This window comes from Aptenodytes patagonicus, unplaced genomic scaffold (assembly GCF_965638725.1).
Source record: "Aptenodytes patagonicus unplaced genomic scaffold, bAptPat1.pri.cur scaffold_77, whole genome shotgun sequence".
Taxonomy (NCBI): Eukaryota; Metazoa; Chordata; class Aves; order Sphenisciformes; family Spheniscidae; genus Aptenodytes; species Aptenodytes patagonicus.
The window spans coordinates 458148-486121 of record NW_027472026.1 but is presented as its reverse complement, the minus strand read 5'-3'; the positions used below and the strand labels follow the sequence as shown (position 1 = coordinate 486121).

At 42.4% G+C, this 27974-nt stretch overlaps 2 protein-coding genes across 3 annotated transcripts in view; one reads left to right on the top strand and one right to left on the bottom strand.

Moving 5' to 3' along the window:
- The window catches only part of MAPK15 (mitogen-activated protein kinase 15), a 36809-nt gene extending 17866 nt beyond the window's left edge, over positions 1-18943 (top strand). The window contains exons 9-14 of one of the 2 annotated variants that reach the window (XM_076363685.1): positions 118-255; positions 505-610; positions 3866-4166; positions 4622-4773; positions 7776-8003; positions 18372-18943. In XM_076363685.1, coding sequence (XP_076219800.1) covers positions 118-255; positions 505-610; positions 3866-4166; positions 4622-4773; positions 7776-7982 — 904 coding nt within the window. In that variant the 3' untranslated portion in view covers positions 7983-8003; positions 18372-18943. Of the gene's footprint in view, positions 1-117; positions 256-504; positions 611-3865; positions 4167-4621; positions 4774-7775; positions 8004-9573; positions 12389-18371 lie in introns of those variants that run through there. The other variant, XM_076363684.1, reaches the window with a different exon arrangement.
- On the bottom strand, positions 12448-21042 carry FAM83H (family with sequence similarity 83 member H). Its single transcript, XM_076363683.1, has 4 exons — positions 20596-21042; positions 19403-19567; positions 18925-19049; positions 12448-15281 (listed from the first exon to the last, which is right to left on the bottom strand). Exons 1-4 carry the CDS (start codon positions 21040-21042, stop codon positions 12635-12637), a joined length of 3384 nt encoding a protein of 1127 aa, XP_076219798.1. The 3' UTR covers positions 12448-12634.
- Positions 21043-27974: the final 6932 nt, after the last annotated feature.

Here is a 27974-nt window from a genome sequence, read left to right as displayed (position 1 = left end):
GTTTGTGAGTGAACTCTGGAGTCAGGTGTCACCTTGATGTGATTCCCAGAACTGTAATTCATGCCTTCACTGTGAATTAGACACTGGGAGCTTATATTGTTGTTTTCTGACTTCTAGGCAACGAGTAACATTTGAGGAGATTTTACCATCCTCTACTCCATTGCCTGCATTGGATCTTCTGAAGAAACTTTTAGTATTTAACCCTGATAAACGACTCACAGCAGAGGAGGCTCTGCAGCATCCTTACGTGAAAAGGTGAGAGTAATACCAATGTACAGTTTCCCCTGATGTCTTTTGAGACGTTATAGACCTGCTCTTGGCACAAGTTTTCTTTATATGCATGACAGAAAAAAAAAAAAAGACAAAGCTAATTCTTAATTTTCTCTAACCTTATTTACAGTAGAGGTCATACTAGATGATTTAACAATCCTTTTTAACATTATATTAATCTGTGGTGCTGTTTTTAGTCTTAGTGGATTACATTATGTGTTATCATCTTCTTAGGTTTCACTGTCCTGCCAGGGAGCCCTCTCTGGATTATGATGTGATTCTTCCTTTAGGTGATGATATCCAGCTGTCTGTGGCAGAATATCGAAATAAATTATATGAGGTACTTTCTCTTATCCTATTTTCCAAAATCCTAATCCTCCAGGTAACCTGCCATTCTTGCACACACTTAATGAATTCTGTCATTTTCTTCAATTTGCGTTCCCCTAGGCTTTCCATACATGCTTACAGTTACATCTTGGTGTTTCCTATCAGTCAGTTCCATACTGTCATAATTTTTGAGAAGTCTTTAAATCTAGATTCCCACTGGGAAAAGAAAAGTCTGTAAAGCATGATGTCTGAGAAAGACTATTGGGTCCAGCATAATATATTTTCCTCTAACACAGTCTAAGAGATGCGAGGCTGCTGCCACTCCATGTCCCCAGGTCCAGCCAGTAGCAAGGCTGAAGATGTATTCTCAGTAGGCGCACGCACACAGAAAACACATACACGCTACATATATACATATACACATGCTGGCCACATGGATCACAAACAGGCACTCGGAGCACTCGCACAAACATAGAGAGCACCAACAGCCTCATCCTCCTCCCTTCTCTGGCTGAGCAAGATAGAAGTCCACTCATGAGAATATATATACATACGTACAGGGTGGATCCCTGCAGCAGCTGGTCTCAGACACTCAGTCTGCTCAGTAGCCGGCCCCTGGATCCCAGTCTCCTCGGTTGCTGGCATGTGGATATACAAGCCCCCAAGGCTGCAGCCCTACTCCAGTTGCTGGTACAGACCATGCAGACAAACAGGTGGCCAGGACTTTCCAGGTCCCTTAGCCGACCTCTGCCCCACCCCACCCCCAGTGTTCTCACCCCTAGAGATACACAGGTGGGCTCACACCCAGAGCTGGCCCTTAGAGACTCACTCACCCCCTTGCTCCCAGGCCACTTGATCTATTCACTGACTAGTCTGACTTGATCTTTGCTAGCGATCACATGCTCACTCACACACCTGCACTCTCTTAAGTTGCTGGCACCATGGTACACACGGGCCCTCTGACCTGTTGACTCCAGTTGCTGGCACTCACATCTGCATACCCACACACACAGACAGAATAGACAGCCTCTCTTCCAGGAAAGAGAAAGGAATTTGATAAGAAGACAGAGCAAACTGCATTGATCAGGTGCGGGGCATGGCCAGACAAGCTTATTGGCCAGCCAGCTATTTACACAGGACTGGCCGTTTTTATACCTCTTAACCCCTATTTCCCACACTCGATCCTCCCCAAATCACCTAAACCCCTCCTTTTCCCTGCTTTTTGTTCCTAACCTAAACATCCCATAATAAGTCCTGTGTGATCCCAAATGGCTTTCCCCTGCATCCCATAATGTGTCCAACCCCTAGGCAGCAACCTCCACCCTCTCACCCCCCCATCCCCTGGCACCCTTCGTCCAAAAGGTGATCCAGAGAAATCCTGATGACTCATTGTGATGAGTTTCATGCCTGGACAATGGGGCTGATGGCTTTGCTGGGACAGCCCTGGCAGGGACCCAGGCAAGGTGTTGAGAAGCCCTTGATTTGGGTTCCCACCTGCCATAATGCATCCTTGTGCTCCTCTCAGCCTGTGCAGATGGGCCTTTGATGGGCTGATGGCTTCTGTGAATGGGCCAGGGAGTAGCTCAGCAGAGTATTATTTGGTCTCCCCATCCTGCTATTGTCTTTCTGAGCTCCACTGTGGGTGTGCAAACAAGCTGTTACCACATAACCTAACAGACTGAGGTTTTTTGCTGGAGAGTAGTCAAGTGCCATTGCATGCTGCACCACATACACAGAACTATTAGATTTCAGAATAATTAATTGACAGAGGAGGAAGAGCAAGTGAAGGATCAGTGTAGCTGATGTGCTAATAATAAAGAACAGTGATGTTTTAGGAGCCATATTTTGAATGCATTAATGTGGGCAAATAGTAGTACTTGAAAAATGAGGAAATGGTGCAATAATCAAGCAAATAAATTAAAAAAAGCTGATGCAAAATCTTTAGTTGTACAGGGACAAGGAAAGATAGTACTTTTGATGTCATCTGGTATATGCAATAAGATCAAAAGGAAAATAAACATTTGAGTAATGTCTAAAGCAGTGAAAGAAGAACAAAGATAAACACAAATCAGAACTAATTGTAAGAGACACTGAACTGATCTGGATGGTGGTGTTGAGGCAGTAGAGGGAGGATAGCCAGAGTGAATGCTCTAACAATGAAATATGAGGAGCAGCAAAAGTGGAAGTAAATCAAGCCTTCAGGAGGAGAAATTGATTTTGGCTTAGTTTTGTGTTTGGTTTTTTCCCCCCTTTTTACAGTGAAAGAAATTATGTAGATGCCATGTTATGAGGCAAAGGATCTGGAAGAGGGTGAGAAGAGCAGGAGTTGGAATGTAAATGTAGTAAAACAGGCATTGGAAAGAACGATAGTGGGAAGAGAAGATTGAAAAGGAAGCTTAGTGATCAGAAAATCCAAGACTGAGAAAGACTGATAAGGGTGTCCACCTTTCCAGAGAGAGAGGAAAAGTGATATTGCTTCTATTAACAGCAATTAAAATTGAAGAAAGAAACAATAAAATTGCATTTAAAAAGTTGAACCTACTTAAAATTTCTTTTAAGGTCTTTAACAGAAGGAAACTAATAAACTCTACTGTGATAGTGTTAGGAGTCATGAGCAGATGAATTAGTAAAGTGAATACTGAGCACAGGTAGAAAAGATATCCTAAATGTCAATAGATTGGTCACAGATAATCTAGGTACAAGGCTAAGAAACGAGTGAATAGTTTTGAATAATCTTACTGATAGGGTGTCAAATTTGGGATGACTGTGATTACAGGAAGTTGAGAGCAGATTGTCCGCACCAAGACCCAAAACCTTGGCAAGGTTTCTGTTGCTAGATAATAGTGTGTAGAGGTAGGTGAGAAATAATTATGAACTAACAGGAATGAATGTTTGCTTTGACCAGAAATCAGCTTTGCAAAGTTCTAGAAAGGGATGGTAAGAAACAAGTGTTAACCTTTTGGGCATATAGATTCTGTCTTTTCCAAGGCTAATGCCCATTTTATTTAGTGGTATTCTCCCTCAGGATATATTGAAATTGCCTGTTCACCCAATCCTTTTTCTTAATGGTTCAGCCTATTCTTTCTTTCTACTGAGAATATTATTTCTGTTTTCTTTCCAACCCTAAATTAATTTTAAAATTATACTTGTTACCTATCCTGTGAAATAAATTGCAGTTATTTGTAAGTCTTTCCCTTTGTTATTATGTTTTGTTCCTCTGCTCTGCTGTGTAGCTGTGTTAAGTCTAACCAACTTCTCCTTTCTGTAGATGATCCTTGAAAAGAAATTAAATAGCCATCCAAAGGAGCAAGTGTGGAGGGAAAACATTCCGCTAAGCCAGTCTGAATCCAGGCCACTTCTTCCAAATTCCAGTTCTGTTACTTTACCTACCAGGAAAGGCCAGAGGGAACCAACACCGCCTCTTCTGAAAACTTCGCATGTGCATGCTGGAACTACAACTAGTGTCCAGCCAGAAGTATCCAGCTGGAGTGAAGATTTAGCAAGAACTTTATGTCAGAGATCAAAGATCAATGTGATATACAATCCCATAACACACACTGCTGTTCAAAGTAGGTACTACCCTCCTACAGTGGGATGTAATCCACCATGAGGCATTATTATGGGAAAGAAAGAAGAAAAGAGATTGAGTGGAGAAAAAGAAATAAGGGGAATTTACATGGCAAAATGAGAGGGTGAAAGTGTGGGAGGAAAATGACATAGGAACAAACACTGTTGAATGAGTTTTGAGTGTATGACATTCTCTTTGGCTCTTTCCTGCCTCAGTCTTGACAATATGTTCCTTTCTGTTTTCTCTTTGCTTCTCTACTGCTGTTATCTTTTCCCATGCCCTTTTGAACTGTTTTTTTTGCTACTACATTCTAATTTTATTCTGAATGTTTTTGTTCTGTTTGTGAGATGAAGTGAGGTGGCAGGGGCTGACTCAGTTTTTATGTTCTGTCCCTGCCTCAGTCAGTGTGTTCTGTCCCCTCATGATTTTCCTACTTTAATGTTTTTCCTTCTGCAGGTAATGCAAATTCTGGTGCTGTGATCAGGAATTGTTCTGCACCACCTTCTCAACAGGCCAGAATCTCCAACAATAGGGAACTGAGGAGACAAACCACATGGGCAAATGCAAATGCTCAGCTACCTCCTACAAGTGTACAGAACCTTTATAATGTGAGTAGCAGTCCTACTATAGACAGAAAATATCTTAATCTGCAACTTTGTAAAGATACTTAAATGAGAGGCAAGACATATTGCTTTGTGCGTGACTAAATTAATAGATTTTTATCAGCTAAAGTTACTTATGACAAAGATATACACTGCAGTTTCGTTGCTTGTATGTAGTGTCAGTCAAATGGTACCAGTAACCTAGTTTGATAAGGTAGTTGGGCTTGTATAGAGTGTGTTCCCTTTACTAGAGAGCTGAAGAGTGTGCTAACTGAAGAGTTTCTGCTAGTAGGGGAAATAACTAGACATAACTTGCTTCTAATATGGGGTGGATTCATATAGGAACTTGCATATTGCAGTCTTCAGTGTTGCAATACCTACATTTCAGGTGTTTTGTCTACTAATGAAGTTTATGACCCTGAGTTAAGTTCTGTGCATGAGGCAGAGTGTTGAGAGGAAGACCATTTATAGTAATCACCAGGAAATGCCAAGGCTGCAGATGTGGCTTAAACCTTACATCTCTGGCATATGTAATGCTGATCTTCAGCTAGTCTGGGTTTATAAACACTAACTTTCTCCTAGAGTCTTAGGTCTAACCCCAGTATTTCAAAAAACCCTATCATCTCTGACTTGAGCAGCAAGAGTATTTTCGTGCCTATAGGTTTATGCAGGAGTTCTGTGAATGACTGTTGAATTTAAGTACGAGAATTAGGTACTTCAGAGAACATGAAGTAAAACAGCCCTTTTGTAAATCTAGGTCTCTGCCTCATTAGCAGTATTTTTTTCACAAAGATTAATTGTAATGGATCATGTATATCAGCTAACTGTAATCAAAAAGAAAAGCAAAAATATCTGCAGATTCTCTGCCTCTACTTCTTTTTCCCATCTTGAGTTTTTAATGCAACCTCTTTTGAGATGTGCTGAGGTATAAGACTTTTTTCCACTGCCCTTTTTCTAGAGGACAGGCTAATTTTGGACTCCATTCTACCTTCAATTTTATCACTTCAGACAAGTGCGGATTTGAACACCATTTCAGATTATCACATTGTTCAGATTGTCAGCAGCACCAAAAACTCCCTTTGACTTTGAGAATCACAGATCAGTTGCTTTTACATTATCTTCAATGATGGCTTGTCCTGTCCAAAGTGTGTAGGTAGCACATTCTTTTTTAACCAAATTGAGACTGTTGCATATTCCAAACGTAACTGGAGAATTCGCACTACCTCTGGAATCAACCTAATGGATTGCTGTTGCTGAACAGTGAAGGTTTCAGTCCTGTCCTCTGTTCCTCTCTTCCCTGTTCTTGGCCACGCTTCCTTGTAAAAGTTCTTATCCTCATTGGGTTCTTAAATGACCTTCTTGCCCCTGCTTTTTCTTTTTCCTGAGCTAGTTGTCTGCTGACTAGCCCAAGGAGAGTCTAGCCAACACAAGGTGATCAGAGGAAGCTTATGGCAGAGGAAGAATATGGAAGGAGGCACCACAGATTACCTTTTTTGTGACACTAAAGATTGACTTGTTTGTCGTGCGACTTTCTCACATCCCCACAAAAGAATACTTGAGAGTCTATGTGCTGGAGCTCCAAACCATTCAAAATGTATGCTGAGCACAGTTGTGTGAAGGGACTTCTGACAGACACCACTATCAAAGATGAGTTGGGTGGGATCACCTGCTTTGTGTCAGCATACAATATCACATTTACCTTGAAGCAAATTATTTCTTTGAACACAGCTCTGAATTATCTGAACCGTTTCAAGCTAGAAACAAGCTGCAGACACTGAAGAGTCAAGCTTGTTCCTACTGGATCTCTTCTTACTGTTGTGATTGATATGAAAATACATATGAATAACTGCTAAAAGAAGACATGATTGCCAGTAACTTACAAGTATGTCCACATGCACACTTGCAACCCATCTTTCAGCCCGTCTGCTTTGGAATCCCATTCAAAATGTTTTGAGAGTGAGAGGAACCATTTATTCCACAAGTGTGGAACCATTTATTCCACAATATGAGATTGTAGAGATTGCTGCATGTGCAGATGTACACATGAACAATGCATTTTGAAGAATCTTTAGGTAATTGTGACCAACTTTGTTACTGGAAGAGCATAATAGGGAGAAGATCACCCTACACACGCCCTGTGCTTTATATTTTTTCCCCAAGAGGCTAATAATGACTAGTGTCAGAGACAGGATATTGTGGTAGAAGGTCATCAGCATTGTGGCTGATCTTATGTTAAGTGAATGTTGACTTCTCCATCTCTCTCATTCAGCCTCGGCAGGAGCTGAAAAGTTCTGACATTCCAGTTTGCTCTGCATTCAGTCTGCATTCATTTTCAATATCCTGTTAGGCTCATGAAACACTTGTTCTCAGCCATTTGACCAGGAAAGACTCCTGTAATGGCTGGGGTGACAGCAGCCAGTGCCACAATAGTGAGTGGAAACTCTTGCCTTTCAGTTAACTGTAGAGGTTCACAAAGCATAAGCTGCAGTGAAACAGCTCTCCTCTTGAACTGCAGATTCAAATGTATTGTAATGTATTAATGTATTATTAACTTTTCCTCACAGGGGCTGATCAACACAGTATCCATATGCAGCTTCCAACTCAGAAAGTCACCAAGCCATTTGGTTGGTAGAAGCCAGGAGGATATACTGGGGAATGATGATGATGATCTGTCTTTTGTGCATATATTTAAAGCATTCACTACTGTTGAAAACAAGATACTAGCCAAACAGGCCTTTGGGCTTTTGCTCCAGTGCAGGATTAGTTTGTCGTGTCTTGCTCCAGTGCCACTAGCTCATTCTTGATACACCCGTTCTTAAGCCCTTCTCCCTCACATCGTTCTCACCATCCTATTCTTGATCTTACAAAACAGTCTGTTTTGTTTATTATTCATATAACATTCATGATCTGTCCTACTCCTCAGCTGAAGCAAAATCTGTGTTCCTTATTTGTATTTTAGAAAGTTGATTACAGGTTACTAACTATCTTGGCTTTTCTTTCTCACACAGAATCCAAGAAATACTCAATTGCACAGCAAAGATGTTCATCCTCTTCTGAAGTCCAGTAAAAAGATGTTCCAGATTACTGCAAATATGGGAGCTGCTGGTGATCCGAAAGCATCAATGGGTAGTTACTCCCAGGCCTATGGAACCATATGTAAATCCGCACTGCAGAGTCTTCCAATATCAAATTCCTCCCAACAGCATGAGCAGTGAATATGGAAGTGTTCTAACCAGGTGAAGTACAGTTCATCTCATCAGTCCCCTAACTTAGCCAGTAACAGCAAGTGAGAGCAAAATACAACAGGCGTTTGACAGTTACCCCAGCTGAAGGGATATGCTTTATTCATTGCATGGAACAATGTACTACTTTCCTCTGGACGAACCAAGAGGAAAGTGAATGTAATCCCTTTGCCTTCCAGTCTTACCAGACAAGGGCACGGCACTATTTCCTCCCATACCGTGAGAACAATTAATACTGTCAGTTCATATTCCTCATTTGAATTTATTGCAAAAATTACAGAAAACTGCAATATTCTGATACTTGAATGTATTTAGATATATTCAGACTATTCAGGGCCTGTAGACATATTCAGACATATTCGGGGCCCATGTGAACCTCATGGGGTTCAACAAGGCCAAGTGCAAGGTCCTGCACTTGCATCAGGGCAACCCCCAGTATCAATACAGGCTGGGGGATGAAGAGATTGAGACCAGCCCTGCAGAGAAGGACTTGGGGGTACTGGCGGATGAAAAATTGGATATGAGCCAGCAGTGTGCGCTCACAGCCCAGAAAGCCAAGCGTATCCTGGGCTGCATTGAAAGAAGCATGGCCAGCATTTCAAGAGAGATGATTCTCCCCCTCTACTCGGCTGTCATGAGACCCCACCTGGAGTACTGCATCCAGCTCTGGGGTCCCCAGTATAAGACAGACATGGACCTGTTAGGGCAGGTCCAGAGGAGTGCCAAGAAAATGGTCCAAGGGCCACACCTCTCCTATGAAGAAAGGCTGAGAGAGTTGGGGTTGCTTAGCTTGGAGAAGAGAAGGCTCTGGGGACACCTTATTGTGGCCTTTCAATACTTAAAGGGGGCTTATAAGAAGGACAGAGAGAGACTTTTTACCAAGGCCTGTAGTGACAGGACAAGGGGCAATGGGTTTTAAACTGAAAGAGGGTAGGTTTAGATTGGACATAAGGAAGAAATTTTTTACGCTGAGGGTGGTGAAACACTGGAACAGGTTGCCCAAAGAAGTTTTGGATGCCCCATCATTGGAAGTGTTCAAGGTCAGGTTGGACGGGGCTCTGAGCAACCTGATCTGGTGAAAGATGTCCCTGCCCAAGGCAGGGGTGTTGGACTAGATGATCTTTGAAGGTCCCTTCCAACCCATTCTGTGATTCTTTAGCAGTTTCAGGTGCACTGCCTAAATGCGGATTTTTTTTTGAGCAGAACAGGTAAATAACTATTCTCTGAAGACCAAGAAGACTAAACTCTTCACAGATAATCTTAAAGCCCTTCATTTTGTTTTCCACTTATTTCTGTGACTCTTCTGGGGTAAATGAACATAATCAATGGTGGCTTCTTTTCATTAATATCAAGTAGAAAAGCATTTTAAATATAGGTGGGTTCTGCTACAATATTTAATAGCTTACCTACCATGTAATATTGTAAATATTGTAATAACAAATACTTTATATTGCACTACAGAAAACCTTTATCTTTCAATCAATGTTTGCTGTGTGTGAAAGGGAAAAATACAGAGGTATCTTGTTCAATGAATAATATGGTAATTTTTTTTTTTTGCTTTCAGAAAGCAATGTTCCAAGAGATACTATTGCTGAAACATCATGAAGTTGTAATCAGGCAACAGTGGGACTATAGTAAACTTTAAAACTATATTCCTGTTTTAATGCTGATTTTTGATACATTCTCCTCTTTAACTTGAAGTTCTTCTAAGAAGTCTCTGTCCCTGAAATTTTACTTCACCTATGATAAATGATTGTTATTCCAGAATGTTGGGACTATAGTTACAGAGGGGATTCAGGCACTAAATTCCAACATGTGAGTACCACTGCCATTGATAGGATATCCATTTTATCTTTTAGTACCTAAATACCAAAGGCTAGTTAAGTAAAAAAATAGTACATTCACTTCTGGTACCAGGTGTGGTCACTTAAGTTGTGTAATACTAGGGAGCTGGGAATGCAGCTCACAGGGAAGTCCTGGTTTATTCTGGTATATTCATAAAATAGGCATTTCCTGTCTATCTCAGCTACAGGTAGATATAGGAAATGGCAATGACAGGGTGAACATGTTGTGTAGGCAGTGCTCTGTGCAGCATGTTGGCTCTTGTGAGTCTAAGATGCCAGTTCTCATGCACAGAAAAGGCAGCCTACTGCTTAATTCAGGGTTGTGACTTCCACTGAAAGCCTAGCACCTAGCAATTTGATGATACCACACAATGTCTAAGATCCTCTGTGAACCTAGTCTCAGACTGAGAGGTGATGGGCTGTAACACTAACTTTTTATTCTTGAAATGGCTTCTGTTATTACCAAGTGAATTAGTTATTCTGCAATATTTGTATACACCTAGAACATCTGGTAATCAACGTATCACTAAAAGAGATGAGTCATTCTAGTTCTGGTCAGGAACATACTTCTACACTGCATCATGCTGAGCAAGATAAAATTCTAAAAATCTAAACAAGTACAGCAAAATTCTAAAATGTTAATGTAATCTGTGACTATAGAAATATTTCTAACTTGTCTGTTACAGAACGATGCTGGAGCAGATATGGAATGATGTGAGTAAGAATTACACAAAATAGGCTATATAGGTATATATCCTATTATATATATGCTAGCCCTATCTTCCTCTCTAGAGTAAAATAATCTCTATCTGTATCATCTGGCAGAGAACAACTGTATTGATCATTACAGTTCATTTTGGAACCCACCAATAACTGGATCTGATTCATTACTAAGAGCAGACAAAATAAGTATACATACAGCATTCATTTAAGAATTTGTACATAGGTAACAGATTACGGGTTGTATCTGAAATGGTATACACTTATACAATATGGAATAAGCATAAGAAATCAATTTCAGCTTTTTTTCCAATTTTGGCCGCTTCATTCCTCCTTTTTTTTTTTTTCTTTTTTCTTCTCAACTTTATTTCTAGGTTTACCTCCTCATGTTAAAATGATAATTCCTCTTGATTTTTGCAGATTTTTACCACCATATGTATTAATATGGAAATCAGCTTAATTTTTTTTCAGATCAGACAATCTATCTTCCCGCACATTCATTTCCCAAGGTTTTCAACAAACAGTAAAATAATAATTAATTGTTACATATATATAAATTATACAAAGCCTGCTAAATTATATAAAACCTGTTACCATGGGAGCTGGCATCCTAAAAACAAGCTAAAGTTTTAGAGATCCTACTAAAGTTACCTTCAGGAACCAATGCAGCCTCTTGCCTCCATCTGTCAGCCATGTACCTGAACTGATTTGCTGAGCTTGCAGCTAGTGTCACAAGTTGGTAATCATGAAACTCAAGCTAATGGGAATGGGAAATTCAGAAGACTAGTTCCATGTGAGAGCATTCTTCCCTGTCATCTCTTTAGACTACAGCACAAAGATCAGGAAAAAAAAAATCCCAATTTGGCAATCCTGATGGATGCCAAGCAGAGACAGTCCAAGCTGGGGAAAAAACCCAAACAGCTAAGTAACTAAACATGATGTACAGCATTTTCTTGATAGCCTCTGTCTCTACCTTCTGTCCTGCAAGACACTATAACACAACAGCATGAACCTACAGGCTAATCTGAACTGTTTTAAAGCTGCATGGTTAAGCTTGGTACCAAACTACTACAAGAAAGTTACATGAGATAAAACACTTCTGAGCTTGAAAATTCCAGCAGCCTTATTCCTTCCATTGTTATGAGTCCCTTCTTTCCTTGTCTTCACGTGGAAAGATGTGCTAACAAATGAACGTGCCCTCCTCCGCACAATCACTTCATGAATTGGAGTTACATTGTCAAGGAAGTTACTACTTAGCCAAGACAGCATTTTAGATGCTTAATTAAACTCCTGACTCAGCTGAAAAGGAGTCCTAAAAACAGGTCTTTCTCCATTAATAGCATGGCAATTTCCTTTTTTATGGCCTTTCAGCTGCTGCTTTCAGCTCACCCCCTAAAGCAATACTTCCATTACACATAAGGAAACAAACCAATAACAAACCAGAATCAATAGGCTTGGAAAATGGTAAATATGAAAGCTGACCATGTACTGCTAGACAAGACCATAACCATAGATAAGGGCAAAAAGTTGTTTATAATATTTTTTTCTCCTGTAAACCTTCAAAAAGGTGCCTCCAGTATTTGATTCGTTATAAGATATAAAGAAAAGATAACTGTACCTGAGAAACAAATGGTTTTTAAACACTTTTTCCAGTTAATGCACATGCGCACGTGTGTGTTTGTGTCTGTGTGTATTTTTCTTTCCTGGACTGAACTCAGAAATTGAATTCTTTATTTTTTATTCTTTCCTTCTGAAATTGAAATTGTTTTGTCTGCTGAAAATATTCCCTGAGCATAACATAAAGAGACTCTTACTTTATTTCTTTGTTTTAAGCATCTTGGCAATTTAATAATTTTATTTGAAACATACTGTGATAAGGTTGCCTGATACCACATGACTTTATTGGGCAATTTGTGCGATAAGAGTCTAATGCTGAACACATTTCCACTCACTAACCATGAAGAGTATTGCCTATGATGCTTATAGCCATCATAAACAAGTTAATTCCTCATTCCCCTTTGACAGTCAGTGATTATATGGAATTAAATAGTATTTCTATGATCATTTTTTGGTCTTGAAGGTCCCCAGGATTTTGGGCATGAATTTTCCCATCTTCTTGTCTTTGGCATCTGTGTCATATTCCTCTTCACTTTGACTTGTATGTTCATCCTTTTTGCAGAAGACCTCAAATCTACTGTAGACTCGCTTCTCCTTCCGCATATTCTCCATTTTTTTCAGAAGGGTATCTCTATCCTCTGATGGTTGCCGCTGAAGATTTCGTTTCTGGCTCCCAAAGCTCTCTGACCTGTGGATGTTACAGCTTTTCTCCTTCTCACCTTTCCTTTCCAAGCTTGTAGTTGACTTAGAAAGATCAGGATTACTAGTGGATGGTAGTTGCTTGGCCAGTTCAGCTCTGTTCTTCTGACTGTTTGCAGAGATTTGTTCCAAAATCACCTTGGTATCATCACGGAGGTTGCTGCTGTACAGGATGTTAGCTGTGGATGAAGGAAATCTCCCCTGTGTTGGCTGGCTGCTTTTGGGAGGAAGTGGTGTTGCAAATTTATGGTTTTTTTCTTCCTCCATCATTTCCTGACAATCTCCTATGGAAGATCGTTTGAGAACCACAGCCTGCTTGTCAGATTTTCCACTCTCAGAAGTGGATTCCTCCTCCAATTGCTTTTCACCTTTTGGGTTCAAAAGCTGCTTCAGCCGTAGTGACCCTTTTCTTAAAAATTCCATTGGATTTTGTTCTTGTTTTGAACAGTCTTCCTCAGATTTATTGAGAGAGCTGTCAGAACCTTGACTTCTAGATAAGTTTTCAAGAACTGATGTGGTACTTGTCCTAACCTGTGGTTTCTTCAGTTCTGTATTGACTAATTTTTGCGTGTCTTCTTTGAATGTCACTCTTTCCTTCTTCTCTGGAAGAGTCAGTTTCTGAGTGTCTCCTACAAATATAAGACTCTCCTTCTCTGGAAGAGCAGATTTATTCTCTATGGAGTAAAACCGAGATGATAATTTGTCCACCTTAGTGCTAATATGTGCTAGGGGATCTTTACTCAATGTGTCAGCAAGCTGTGGGGTTGATGAGGCCATTCCGAATGGTCTGTCAGCCTCTCCATGCACTTTGTAAGTACTGCAGGAGTCTTTGGAGTCTAGTACCCTACTCTCCAGAATCTTATATTGCACAGATTTGGTACATTTCTTCTCTGTGTTCTGTGATTCTTCCTGTAGATAACTGGAAACAGCTTTGGTATGAGTGACTGTAGCTCGCTCTGTGTCTTTGCCCACAGCTTTGTACTTCTCTAAAAGTTCTGCCACTTTAGATGAGGCGGCTGTCTTTATAGTTTCATTGTCTTTTGTCAACTCACTGGACATTTGTTCTTTTTGGATCATCTGAACCTTTTCTATTGTGGTGTTAGGCTGATCTAACTTGGCAGCACTGAAAATCAGAGAGGACCTGAGTCTTGAGCTCCTCTGAATCAAAGGATTTATTCTGGACCTAAAGGCATCTTGTTTCATTATAGGGGTTTCTTCACCTACTCTATCGGGATCTGCAAATTCTTTGGCATTTTCAATTCCCAGTGACTTGCTATTAAAAGACATAGGGGATTTGAATGCTGGGATGAGGTCAGTGGGGTGCTTTGTGACGGTATCCCCAAGAACATCATTATATGCCTCTGATTCCATAGGCATTGGAAGACCTTCTTCTGGTTCGGACTGGTATGCACTAAGGTATGAAGAAATCCTCCAGTTACGTAAACCTGTTCTATTTTCCTGTGTGTTCTTGTCTTCATCTTGGTCTTCATCTTTGTCTTGTAAGAACAGGCGTTGTTCCAGGCTTTGTTTCTGTGTAGGAGAAGTCTGACAAATAAATTTCTGTCCTATATTCTGCCTTCTTAACATCATTCCCATTGGGCTATTGCCTGCAGGATTCAGCTGATCAGAGCCATGTCTCACTTCCCTGGAAGAATTTGAAGGTACGTAATCCAGCCTTAAGGGGAAACCCTCCTGTGGAAAATTGGGTTCAAGTTCAGGGTATCTGGGTCCCTCTCCATAGTCTTCCAGTTCATTGAATCCTGGCCTACCACCTCGGATTCTCTCAAAGAGTCCCTGAGGTCTGCCAGAAAGATGGGGATGTTCAAACTGGTACTGGTAGAACTGATCCTTCTGAAAATGACTAGACTGGATTTTAAATTCATCCATATTGTTCATGAACATCTGCCTGGCATACTGTTTAGAAGAAGCAAAATTTTCAAATGTTCCTTCTGCAAAACTGTGTCTCTTAAAAGCATCCAACTCCAACTGCTTGGAACGGAGAAAACCCCTGACAGGATCCACCTGAGAATTCTCCATTTCTACCTTCTTATACATTCGCATGGCCGACCCCTCCACAGTATGGCGCAACATGTCATCCCGCCTGAAATTTGACAGGAAGTACCTGTCTGGATCAACTCTGTCCATAAAGGAGGGAAAAAGATTGTCATCCCTCTGGAACATCAGGGGTGGTTTTTTTTGAAAGAAAGGCATGTTATTGCCAAAGGGAGTCATGGCAAATGTGTTCTCTGCCTTTGCCAAGACATTGGCTGGAGGAACAAGAGGTTCTGACTGTGCAAACAAAATTCTGAATTCTTCATCGAAGCTGGCCACCAGCTCCCCCTGGAAGATGTGTGCAATGCTTCTGTGAATCTTCTCAAAAGACCACATAAAACTACAAAGAGAAATAGAAGTAATGATAGCGTATTAGCATCAAGTAACTCGATTGTACCACTTTACATTAGAACCATTTGCTTGCCTGAAGAAAATACTCCTGATACTATTTACTGCTCAGGCAGCCATTCATTACACAGTATTGTTCCCAAGCCTCATAGTTATGAAATTATTTGGCATCACATCTTTGCAGAGGATTTTACAAGGCAATAAATGACTTCTGTTCTAAAAAAGCCAGTCAGTAGTAACAACAGTAAGAGAGCGAGCTGATGATAATCCTTATATGAAGTAGATGTTCCTGCAATTTCTTTGGGTTGCAGTTGGTTTTTATAACTAAAATGTTGTGCCCATCTTTAAAAAGAGCAAAAGGATCAACTAGGGAACTACAGCAAGTCAGCCTTACTTCAGTCTGAGGGAAAATTGTGGAGCAAATCTTCCTGGAAGCCATTTCCAGGCACAGGAATAACAGAAAGACAACTGGGATCAGACAGCAGGGATTTACCATGGGCAAACCATGCCTGACCCAAACTGATTGCCTTCTACAAAGAGAAGGCTGGCTGTGTGGACAAAGGGACAGCAGATGATGAGGTTTTTCTTGACTTTAGCAAGGGTTTCCACATGGCCTTTACCTAAGTATCGTTGTAGCCAAATTGGAACACTGCGGACTGAATGAGTGTGCCACACAGTAAACGGGAAATTGGTTGGACTGTCAGGTTTAATGAGTGGTGGTCAGTGATTTGAAGTCTGACTGGTGGACAGTTATTAAGTGGTGTTCCTTGGGGGTCAGGTCTTGGGGAAATAGTCTTTAACACTGTCATTAATGACCTGGACAACAGGACAGTGTGCACCCTCAGCAGGCTTGCAGATAACACCAGAATGGAGGGATGGCACAGTTGATGTGCCTGTCAGGGGGACCTCAACAGGCTGGGGAGAAGTGCTGACTGGAACCTAATGAAATTGAGCAAAGGCAAATGCAGAATCTTGCACCTGGGACGGAACAACCCCATCCACCAATACAGTCTCAGGATGACTATCTAGAAAGCAGCTTGGCTGAAAATGACTTGGGGGGTCTGGCAGGCAACAAGATGAAAAAAGATGGCAGTGCCTTTGCAGCGATGGTGGCTCAACACATACAAGGATGCAGTAGTAAAAGTGCAGCCAACAGGTCAATGGAAGCGATTATTTCCCCCTAATCAGCACTTGTGACACTGTATCTGGAGTACTGAGTCCAGTTTTCACAGAATCACAGAATGGTTGAGGTTGGAAGGGACCTTTGGCGGTCATCTGGTCCAACCCCCCCGCCCCTGCTCAAGCAAGGCCACCTAGAGCCAGTTGCCCAGGACCATGTCCAGATGGTTTTTTAATCTCTCTAAGGAGAGAGATTCCACAAGGTCCCTGGGCAACCTATTCCAGTGTTGAGTTAACCTCACAGTAAAAAAGTGTTTCCTTATGTTCAAATGGAACCTCCTTTGGTGTTTCGGTTTGTGCCCATTGCCTCTGGTCCTGCCACTGGGCACCACTGAAAAGATCCTGGCTCCATCCATCCTCTTTGCGCCTTCCCTTCAGGTATCGATATACATTAATAAGATCCCCCCCAAGCCGTCTCTTCTCTAGGCTAAACAGTCCCAGCTCTCTCAGCCTTTTCTCACATATGAGGTGCTCTGGTCCCTTCATCATCCTCGTGGCTATTCACTGGACTCTCTCCAGTATGTCCATATCTTTCTTGTACTGGACACAGTACTCCAGGTGTGGCCTTACCGGTGCTGAATAAAGGGGAAGGATCACCTCTCTCAACCTGCTGGCAATGCTTTGCCTAATGCAGCCCAGGACACCATTTGCCTTCTTTGTGGCAAGGGCACATTGCTGGCTCGTGTTCAACTTGGTGTCCACCAGGAACCCCAGATCCTTTTCTGCCAAGCTGCTTTCCAGCTGGGTGGCCTCTAGCATATACTGGTTCATGGTTTCCCAGTTTTAGGCTTCCCAGTACAAGAAAGCTGTTGACAAAGTGGAGGAAGTTTAGCAGAGGGCTACCAAGATGGATAGCAGGATAGAGTATATTAGGTACGAGGCAAGGCTGGAAGAGCTGGGCTTGTTCAGCCTGAAGAAAAGTATGCTAAGGATGGCAGGAGTGGGGGGTGGGGGCAATAAGCTGATTGCTGTCCTCAACTACATAAAGGGTGGTTAGAAGGAAAATGGAGCCAGCCTCTTCCCAGAGGTACACCGCAGGATACAAGGCAACAGATACAATTGTAGCAAGAGAAATATCAATGAGCTATAAAGAAAAAAATTATTCACAACAAGGGTAGTCAAACATTGGAGCAGCTGCCCTGGAGATACTCAAAACCCAACTGGACATGGCCCTAAGCAACCTTACGTAACTTTGAAGATAGCTTCACTTCGAGCAGGGATGTTGGACAGCTGCCAGTAAACTATAGATGAGTACTTTCAGACTGAACTACAAAAGGTTTCTAATATCAGCATAAAAAAGGTTTATGTTTGCCTTCCTATATGATGTTATTTGAGGGAGTTTTTGAGGCTGCAGTGGGGGAGGAGATAGTGACAGACTGGAGTAGATTTTGGTTATGAACAAGGATGCAAGATATGCTTTGGTCTAACAATAGAAAATGGGATACAACATATACCCCTTGATTGAGATACTCGGGCATAACATGGGTATAGTACAGTTATTAACAATAAAGGCATCGGTAATTCCATACAAGTAACTTGCTCTTGAAACGTAAAGGCCTACTCCTTGGTCTCTTTAACTATTCTGCTTTGAAGGGAGTTGTTGGATTAGGGTTGGTCAGTGGTGCCCAGTGACAGGATGAGAGGCAATGGGCACAAACTGAAACACAGGAGGTTCCGTTTGAACATAAGGAAACACTTTTTTACTGTGCAGATGACTGAGCACTGGAATAGGTTGCCCAGGGACCATGTGGAGTCTTCCTCCTTAGAGATATTTAAAAACCGTCTGGACACGGTCCTAGGCAACTGGCTCTAGGTGGCCTTGCTTGAGCAGGAGCGGGGGCGGTTGGACCAGATGACCACCAGAGGTCCCTTTCAACCTCAACCATTCTGTGATTCTGTGCAGGAAGAAGGAAGACGTTCAGCGTTATGGCATTTGCCTTCCCAAGTCAAGCTCTGCTTTCCTGGACATGGCTAGATATCTGCCTGCCAATGGGAAGTAGTGAATTGATTCCTTATTTTGCCTTGCTTGCGTGTGCAGGTTTGCTTTAACTATTAAACTGTCATCTTCTCAACCCACAAGTTTTCTCACGTTTGCCCTTTCGATTCTCTCCCACATCCTGCTGGGAGTAGTGAGCGAACATCTGTGTGGGACTTAGCTGCCTACTGGGGTTAGCCCACAACACCTTATAATTACTGTATCTTTTTTACAGATCGTTTACACTCTTGATGTGAAGGAAGCTTGGCTTCAGGTGTCTGGGCTTGAGGGCTTGTTTAATTGGTGTATCTACCTCAGTTGCAAAATGGTGTATTTTTCCTGAAAATTGCTGCTCAGTATCCTTCAGTGAGAAAAAGTTTTGTCACTGATGTTCATTTGGAAGTGCCAAAGCACTGCTTTACCAATTAACCAGCCTCTTTCTCACTGAAACTGGGACATGTAACATTGCAGGGCTTCTCACCTGTAGTTGCCACTCAGCACCACCATGCAGTCCACCAAGAGGAATTTCTCTTTCAGATGGCCTTTGAAGGACATCCCTGTGCGGCAGTAGTAGGTTGGGCCAGAAACTGTCCTCACCCTTAGGAACTGCAAACCAGACAAGCACTGACTCAGTTGGAAGCTGTTACTTCCCTCCCCCTGCCCCTCCTTCCTCCCCTTGCTCTTTTAACTTCCATCCTGCCACCATTTTTATACTTCAGCTCTAGTGAGTCTGTCTGCATACACAATGGATAGATAAACCCGTTTATTAGTGTGACCTCAGCCTTCAGTCCTGTATTGTTGTGCCAGCTCTTCTAGCTTTCTTCATACTCATCTTTCACTAGGCTCTGGCCCATTTTCCCCTTTCTCAGGTTTTTACTGTCATAACAGCCCTCTGTGTCCCAGGACGTATCCCCTTCAGGATGCAAATTAGGGGCAGGGCAGGTCTTTGGTTTGCTCACCTCCACATAGTTAAGATTGACTCTGCATTTAGCAGCTGTATCAAGGAAAAGTTGAGAGTTCATTTCATCCAGCAAGATGTACACAGGCACTCTGCGAGCAGCAGCATCCAACACCTCAAACAGCAGATCCACATCAGTGAAAATGTCCATCACTATGGCTACCACCTAGGAAAAGAATGCAAGACAGACATCAGCGATCTGTGCCTGCTTATGCCCTGACTGATCACGTTCCCCAGCACCTCACATTCCAAAGCTGCACTGCTGCACTGTCTCCATTTCAACTTTCTTTTTAAAGAGGAACCTTCCCATTTAAAGGTTCCTTTAAACATTGTGGGCCCCAGAACTGGAAACAGAATTGCTAAGGTGCATATTCTGTATATGAGGGTGAGAGGTGAGGGAAAAACCTCACTGCCACTGAGCGTTCCCTTACTCATTAATCCAATGATAGCAGGTACTTTTTTGGTCACGTAACCACACGAAGGTTGTATTGAGCTGCTTGGCCACTACCTGCTCACCCCCTCCAACACACCCGTGCCATTTTTAGAAAACTTCTTGGCCAACGTTCAGTCAGCCACTATATAGCTGCATCTATATGCTGATAATATGGGAAGTAGCTTCAAAGCTCTATCTCCCTGTCCTTCCCAACTCGAAATTATTTTATCAGCGAGTATAAACACCTGATGGAAGGGTGTAATGAAGATGGAGCCAAACTCTTCTCAGTGGTACCCAGTGAAAGGACAAGACACAAATTGAAATATAGGAAATTCCAGCTATACATAAGAAAAACCTCTTTTACTGTAAGGGTGATTGAACACTGGAACAGGTTGCCCAGAAAGGTTGTGGAGTCTCCATCCTTGGAGATACTCAAGGACGTGTCCTAAGTAACCCTCTCTAATTGATCCTGCTTTGAGCAGGGGGGCTGGACTAGACCGTCTCCAGAGGTCCCTTTCAACCTCAACTATTCTCTGATTCTGTGAACTCTTGGTATATTTTAGCATGGCCTTACATGCTTTTCCATGAGAGCAGAGACTAGCTTTGATGCAGTAAACGGTAGTTTTAGAATAATCCTTCCCCTCTGTCAGGTTCTGGGAGCCAAGTTAAGGGAATTAGCAGAGAACCTGATGCATTTTGATTCATCTTTCGCACACATACAATTTTATATAGAGCTCTAGTTGCGCTGTTCACTGTCTCACCTGTTGAGCTGCTCGAATCATTCTGCGAGCCTCCTCCTTAATGCTGGGATTGTCCGGGGGTGGTGGTTGCACGAGGGTTGTCACCTCTGTTCCCCTGAACCCAAAGACCATTGGCCAGCCCAGGTCAAGCTCAGGAACAGCGAGGTCTGAGTTCATGGGCCAGTAAGTCCCAGAGGATCCATCCATGTCATTGTCACCTGCGGTGTCTGTGCTACCTTCCTGATTGGCATACTGGGGTTTCTGGAGATTCTGTATGATGTGATCCACCTCTGAGTTGCAAAGAAAATCAGGGGCTGCTTCCTCTGCAAGGAAGCGTTGGTAACTTTCTTTGCCCTCTTCAGTAAGCACATCCAGAGCTAAGCGGTAATACTCCTTGTAATGGGGGGGAAGATAGTTAGGGTCAAGGGGATTGTCCCCCTGTGAGGAGCTTTGAGATCGACGAGCCATGAGGGGAGGGAGAGCTGTAAGAAAAGAATAACGAGCAATGAGAGCAGTTTCACTCCAGTGACACATCCATGCCCATAAATGGTGAGAGCTGGGGGTTCATGATGGCAAAATCAAAAGGGAAGAGATTCAAAGCACACAGAGTAATGTTGGAGAAAGTTCATTCAGAACAGATGGGGAGCCTTAAATTAGGCAAAGGCGGTAATCACTTAAGCATTACTTTTACAGAAATGTTTTTGGGCAAAATAAAGAACAAATCAAATCGGGCAGCACTGTGATGAACAAGGATGATGCATCTAACAGAATGCCCAACTTTCTTTTTTAGGCTGCCAATTGCTAAGCTTAAATTTGTCTTTTGTTTCAAAGCTACCTTTTTTTTTCTTTTTTTCCCCTCTAAAGAACAATGCTGTTGGTTATTATTTGGGCTCCATTAAAACTCATTTCCAAATGCTGGAATTATTTACTGTGTGTAATATGGCACTAAACCAAAAAGCATATGCATGTATACAACTGCACCCTCTGAATCCTTATAAATTGAGTGTTATAATCACCTCAGCATATGAATAGAAGCACGGTATGAACGGAATGCAGGCAAGTATAAGGGTAACCTGCTGTTGTAACATGGTCAGAAGTCAGACAAGTCTTCATGAGATCCATGAAGAAATAAAAACCAAGGGACATGATTGCTTCTTCAATCGCTTGATGTTGGGAAAAATCTGAGCTGAAGGGGCTCATATTCAATATTTGACAATTGTCTGTAGGGAACCTATTATTTGAGACTAAAGACAAATTTGATTTTAACCAATTTTTGGAAGAAAAGCTTGTTGTGCCACAAATACAACTCAATAAATAATATCCTATTGATCTGCAAAGAACTCCAAAGCACTTTGGCTTCTGACCCTCAATTAATGTCAATGCTCGGACATACTTTTCCTGGGGCCCCAGCACTGACATGCCAACATAGGCTTCCTCATAATCAAAAAAGAGCGTGGCTGTCCTTGACCACTCATGCAAAGTTACATTAATAGGAACTGTGAGTATAGAGGGTGAAAGTGGCTGCTATTGTCATTGCCATCCAACACTTCTGCTCCCAAAATGGAAGGGATTGCCATGGATGTGGAAGAAAAAAAGACTTCAGCCCCATACTATCACTCTCATTAATAGCTGTAAGTATAAAGCTAGATTAGTTTCAAGATGAAGCCTGAGTGGACTTTATCTGACTACCTGCATAGCACAGATCAGTGCTTTGTTACTCGTGCCTCAAGCTCCCACAAGTTACTTCTGCTTCAAACTATAACTCCTAGTAGAGCTGCACGATACAACAGGAAAAAATATGGTCTTAATATGAGGATAGCAGCTGAATCTAACAGATCCCTGTGCAAAGTATTCCAATAGAAAATCATCTTTATAGTCTACATATGTAGCCTTATTTGTAGTCTGAATTGTCTAGATTTATCTTCCCACTCTAATTCTCATTCTATCTTTTTTTCTCTTAAAATAAAAAGCAGTCCACTATATACCTCCATTTTGGTGTGCTCAATTCACCTATGTACCTGCTCTTAACTATTTCAGTAGTGTCTTTAGCCTTTCATTTTAAGGAAATGCTCCCAGAGTTCCATTCATTCTTGGATACGAGACCAACGTATTCAACATATTCAGATACAACCCATAAAGGGGATGAGTGGTCATGCAGACAGCAAACTGCTCATAATGCTAGCTTGCTCAGAACAGTAATGATGAGAGCCAACTACAAAAACAAAAAACAAAGAAGAAGCAGAAGAACCTTACGATACTGACTGGACAATCAAAATGACAGAGTGAATATAATGTTGATAAATATAAAGTGGTGAAACAACCTTAATTTTATATTTTTTTGATTAATATAATTATTTCAACACTGTTATAAATCAAGAAGGAGAAGATGGACTTTTAATGGAAAAGTGTCAGCTAATGCTAAGCATTATTAGGTAAGGAATAGAGAAAATAACACCACTACACAGATTCAGAGGGAACTCACAACCTGAATGTGTTGTGAATATGAAAGTCTCATTCCTCACATCTTGAAAAAGGCTATTATAAATCTGAACTATGACTCTTTAGTCTAGAGAAGACATCTACACAGTATGACCAGGGACAGCTGTCCATTTTCTCCTCCAGTACAAGAACTAAAAGGGCATAAAATTAAACTAGCAGGTAGTGGGTTCAAATTGAACACCAGGAAATACTTTTTCTCATTTGTACTTACTCTGCAGAACTCCTTCCCACAGGATGTTTTAGGATGGTTAGAGAAAGTATGTACAAACAGGACAGGCACGCAAGACTTTGTCAGAACACTTTTCCACTGTCCCACAATTTGTGGCTGGAAAGGTAGGTTAGGAAACATAGGGAGAAGGCTAAGTGGGGTAGTTTTTACAATACAAGGAGTCACTTTAGTTCCCTAAGGATTTGTGGCAGTCAATATATTCATGAATAAGCAGGAAAAACAGTACCAATGAAGAAATAAATTTGATGCAAAAGCAAAATGATCCTTGTGATTTTCTCTAAGCCACTGGCCACAGGGAGAAAACAAATATGGAGCTGGAGGGACTCCTGGTATGGCTGAATATAGTGATCAGAGGTGAAGTGGGACAGATGGTCCCAGGAGGGTCACTGGTCTGTGAGGGATGTTTGGAAAGGTACCTGTGCTTCGCCTGTAACATGGAGAGACATCTGTACTTAACTGTGCTGCCAGAAAACAAACAGTCTCTCAGGCGGGCGTTGCCTCCTCCCGTCTGTGTTGGAGGGTGTCATTTCGCTGTGTGTGCACTAAGGAGTGTCAGCCTTAGCTGTGAAACGCACCGGGTGACTGCTCCCCTGGGCTTTGTGCGGGCTGGGCAGAGGGCGCGGCATGGCTGGAGGGCAGGCAGGAAGCAGGTTTGTCAGCACCCAGCCTGAGACATTTTTTGGGCCATCAGCCTTCATGCAGCTCAGCCCAGACTATCTCCCACCTAAGGCCGTCCTGAGAAGTCTCCAGCCTCCTAAGAATCAGCAAAGAGATCAGTGCTGACCACAGGGAACCAGGGCCAGGTGCACTCAGCCACCCTGAGAGCACCAGGAGCAGGCAGGCCGGGGCAGCCTGGTCTTCAGACGTCACCTTTACCTGTGAAAACAGATCCTGAAGGCTGCAGCAAACACCTGAACTGGATTACACCAAACACTGGAGCATGAACAGACCTCTGGCTGACTAATAAGGCTGGAAAATCTGCACCGTCACCCTCTTTGGCTCACAAGGAAAGAACTAAGGAGGGAGATGCTGTGTCTTATTTCAGCCAGCTCCTTCTTAGAAGTTAATGCTGAGAAAGCACCATCAAATCCCACTTGGAAAGAACCTGCAGCCTGCTGAGTGTGCCATTCCTGTGTTTGCCCAGGCATGGTTCTAGTCATTAAGCCTCCTCACTTCCTTCAGGTGGTTTTAATTTCTTCCAAAATAGACGCACAAATCTGAGAACTGTGAAATGAAAACCAGAAATTATGTTTCTGCCACCATAAGCCTAAGGAACTCATGACCTGCAAGGATGTAAGACCAAGTCCCTAACAAGTGGGCACAATAAATTTAAGAGTAACTACAATAAGTGTGTTTGAGCATTACACTGTTCCCAAGGAAAGGCAGGAAAACTGTAAAAAAAGTATCCTTTTCCCCTAAGAAGACCCTAGATTACCCTGAGCCTAAGCATGAGGAAATTCTAGAGTTTGCTCACTTTTAAAGTATAGCTGTCATGTACTTCGATTCCCCTGAATAGATCCTCATTTTTATTTTAGAAATTAAGTTCAGGAAGAACCCGAAGATTTCATACTTTTGTCTGGATTGTGTGACAACTTGTTTGCAGCAGCAGTTGTAATTCTGAGTGGGCAGCCTGCTATGCATGCATAGATGAACTCTACAGTGTGTTCACAGAAGTTCAGTGGCCCCAGGTAGTGCCAGAGTAATAGCATTAGTGCTACACAGAAAGTCTGTGTGTATGCAATGAGGCAAATACACTCAGGACACTTGTCATAGCTGCATGGATAGTATAGTATAGTTAAGCAAGAGCAGCAATTTCAACCACCTACACTGCACTCGCTGTGTATGCACTCGAGTATATCTCTTCATAGAATCCTTGATAGAAGTAGATGAATTCTGGTTTGAAACAGCTTACATGATAACTAAGAAGGACTTTAATTTAAAAAATATTTTAAATATTCTGCAACTCTTAAGAGAAAACTAACTTACTGAATAAGATTCCAGAGAGTGAAAGCACTTGACAGTTCTTGGGAAGTATCTGGAATGCATTCAAAAAGATATGGTCCTATTTGCACTTGTGATGCATCTGCTGGTATGTTGGAAGTGGAACAAGTGTCTGCATCTTATGTTTGTGCAAGATGGGAAGCTGATGGTCTACTGATACAGATTTAGAGTCTGGGGAATAAAAACAGTTTCAAGAGTGACTGGTTGTGTCTACATCTGTAAGGAAAGATTACCATAGCCTCTGGATCCAAATGAGAGTTGAAGAGGTTGAAGTTTCTGCATATAAAGGAGAAAAAGCTTGAGCAAATCAAGATCTCTGTATCTTACTTCAAACACACAGGCAGCTGATACACTAGTCCAAAAGGACACTATGTTGGCCGGGGTTTGTTTATGGAAGCAGAGAGGTGTGCTACAATGTTCAGTTTTATTCCATATGGCAGTTTTCCTTAAAGCTACTCATCTAGAGTGCCTTCTAGTGAGTAGCTATTAGCATTTATAAAGCTAGAAAAAATTTAAATGGGTAAGGTGATGTAATGTGTTTTGTGTGTTTTCTTCATGCTGCAGAATTTAATATCTTCATCAATGACATGGAGAGTGGGATTGAGTGCACCAGCAGCAAGTTTGCAGATCACACCAAGCTGAGCGATGCAGTTGATTTGCTTGAGGGAAGGGATTGCCATCCAGAGGAACCTTGAAGGGCTTGAGGAGTGGGCCAATGTGAACCACATGAAGTTCAACAAGGCCAAGTGCAAGCTCCTGCACCTGGGTCAGAGCAAACTCCAGTATCAGTACATACTAGGGGAGGAATGGATTGAGAGCAGCCCTGCCGAGAAGGACTTGGGGGTACTGGCAGATGAAAAGCTGGACATGAGCCGGCAATGTGCACTTGCAGCCCAGAAAGCCAGTCATATCCTGGGCTGCATCAAAAGAAGTGTGGCCAGCAGGTTGAGGGAAGTGATTCTCCCTCTCCACTCCACTCTCATGAGACCCCACCTGGAGCACTGCATCCAGCTCTGGGGTCCCCAGTACAAAAAAGATATGGACCAGTTAGAGCGGATCCAGAGGAGGGCCAGGGAAGTGGTCCGAGGGCTAGAACACCTCTGCTATGAATAAAGGCTGAGAGACTTGGGGTTGTTCAGCCTGGAGAAGAGAAAGCTCAGGGAGGCCTTTCAATACTTAACTAATAATTTAACTAATTTGATATCATTCTACGATAAAGTCACCCACGTAGTGGATGAAGGGAAGGCAGTGGATGTAGTTTTTCTGGATTTTAGTAAGGCTTTTGATACTGTCCCTCACAGCATCTTTCTGGACAAGTTGTCCAACTATGAGATAAGCAGGTACATGGTGCACTGGGTGAAAAACTAGCTGGACAGCAGGGTGCAAAGGGTTGTAGTGAATGGGGCTACATCTGGCTGGCGACCAGTCACCAGCGGTGTTCCTCAGGGCTCAATTCTATTGAATTCACTATTTTTATCAATGATCTGGATGCAGCAGTTGAATGTGGCATTAGCAAGTTTGCTGATGATACCAAACTGGGAGGTGCTGTTGACTTTCTCGAGGGACATGAGGCCTTGCAGAGGGATCTAGATAGATCGGAGAATCAGGCAATCATCAGTGGCATGAAATTTAACAAGACCAAATGCCAGGTTCTCCACCTGGGACAAACTCTGGACCCAAGTATAAATTGGGAGAGGAGTGGCTGGAGAGCAGCCCTGCAGAAAGGGATCTGGAGGTGCTGGTTGGCAGCAGGCTCAACAGGAGTCAGCAGTGTGCCCAGCCAAGAGGGCAAACTGCATCCTGGGGTGAATCAAATACAGTATAACCAGCTGGTCAAAAGAGGTGATTATCCTGCTGTATTTAGCGTTGGTGCGGCCTCACCTTGAGTACTGTGTGCAGATCTAGGCCCCACCATTTAAGAAGGATGTGAAGGTACTCAAATGTGTCCAGAGGAGGGCAACAAAGCTGGTGACAGGGCTGGAAGGCATGTCCTATGAGGAGCAACTAAGAACTCTGGGTTTGTCTAGTTTGGAGAAAAGGAGGCTGAGGGGCAACCTCATTGCTCTCTACAGCTTCCTGAGGAGGGGACGTAGAAAGGGAGGTGCTGATCTCTTCTCCCTGGGATCCAGGGACAGTATGCCTGGAAATGGTTCAAAGCTGCATCAGGGAGGTTCGGACTTGACATTAGGAAACATTTCTTTACTGATAGGGTGGTCAAACACTGGAACAGGCTTCCTAGAGAGGTGGTCGATGTCCCATGCCTGTGAGTGTTTAAGAGGCATTTGGACAATGCCCTTAATAATATGCTTTAACCTTTGGTCAGCCCTGAAGCGGTCAGGCAGTTGGACTAAATGATTGTTGTAGGTCCCTTCCAACTGAACTATTCTATTCTGTTCTACTTAAAGGGGGCTTATAAGATGGAGAGAGACTTTTCACTAAGGCCTGTAGTGACAGGACAAGGGGCAACAGTTTTAAACTGAAAGAAGGTGGGTTTAGATTGGACATAAGGAAGAAATTCTTTATGATAAGTGTATTGATACACTGGAACAGGTTGCCCAGAGATGTTGTGGATGCCCCATCATTGGAAGTGTTCAAGATCAGGTTGGATGGTGCTTTGAGCAACTTGATCTAGTGAAAGATGTCCCTGCCCATGGCAGGAGAGTTGGACTAA

Excerpts from the sequence above, each read along its gene's own strand:
- FAM83H (XM_076363683.1), bottom strand. The coding sequence starts at position 21,042 with ATGGCTCGTCGATCTCAAAGCTCCTCACAGGGGGACAATCCCCTTGAC. Across the intron at positions 19,568-20,595 it reads TGATTCGAGCAGCTCAACAG|GTGGTAGCCATAGTGATGGA; the intron begins GTGAGACAGTGA and ends TTCTTTTCCTAG. Across the intron at positions 15,282-18,924 it reads GTGCTGAGTGGCAACTACAG|TTTTATGTGGTCTTTTGAGA; the intron begins GTGAGAAGCCCT and ends TTCTCTTTGTAG.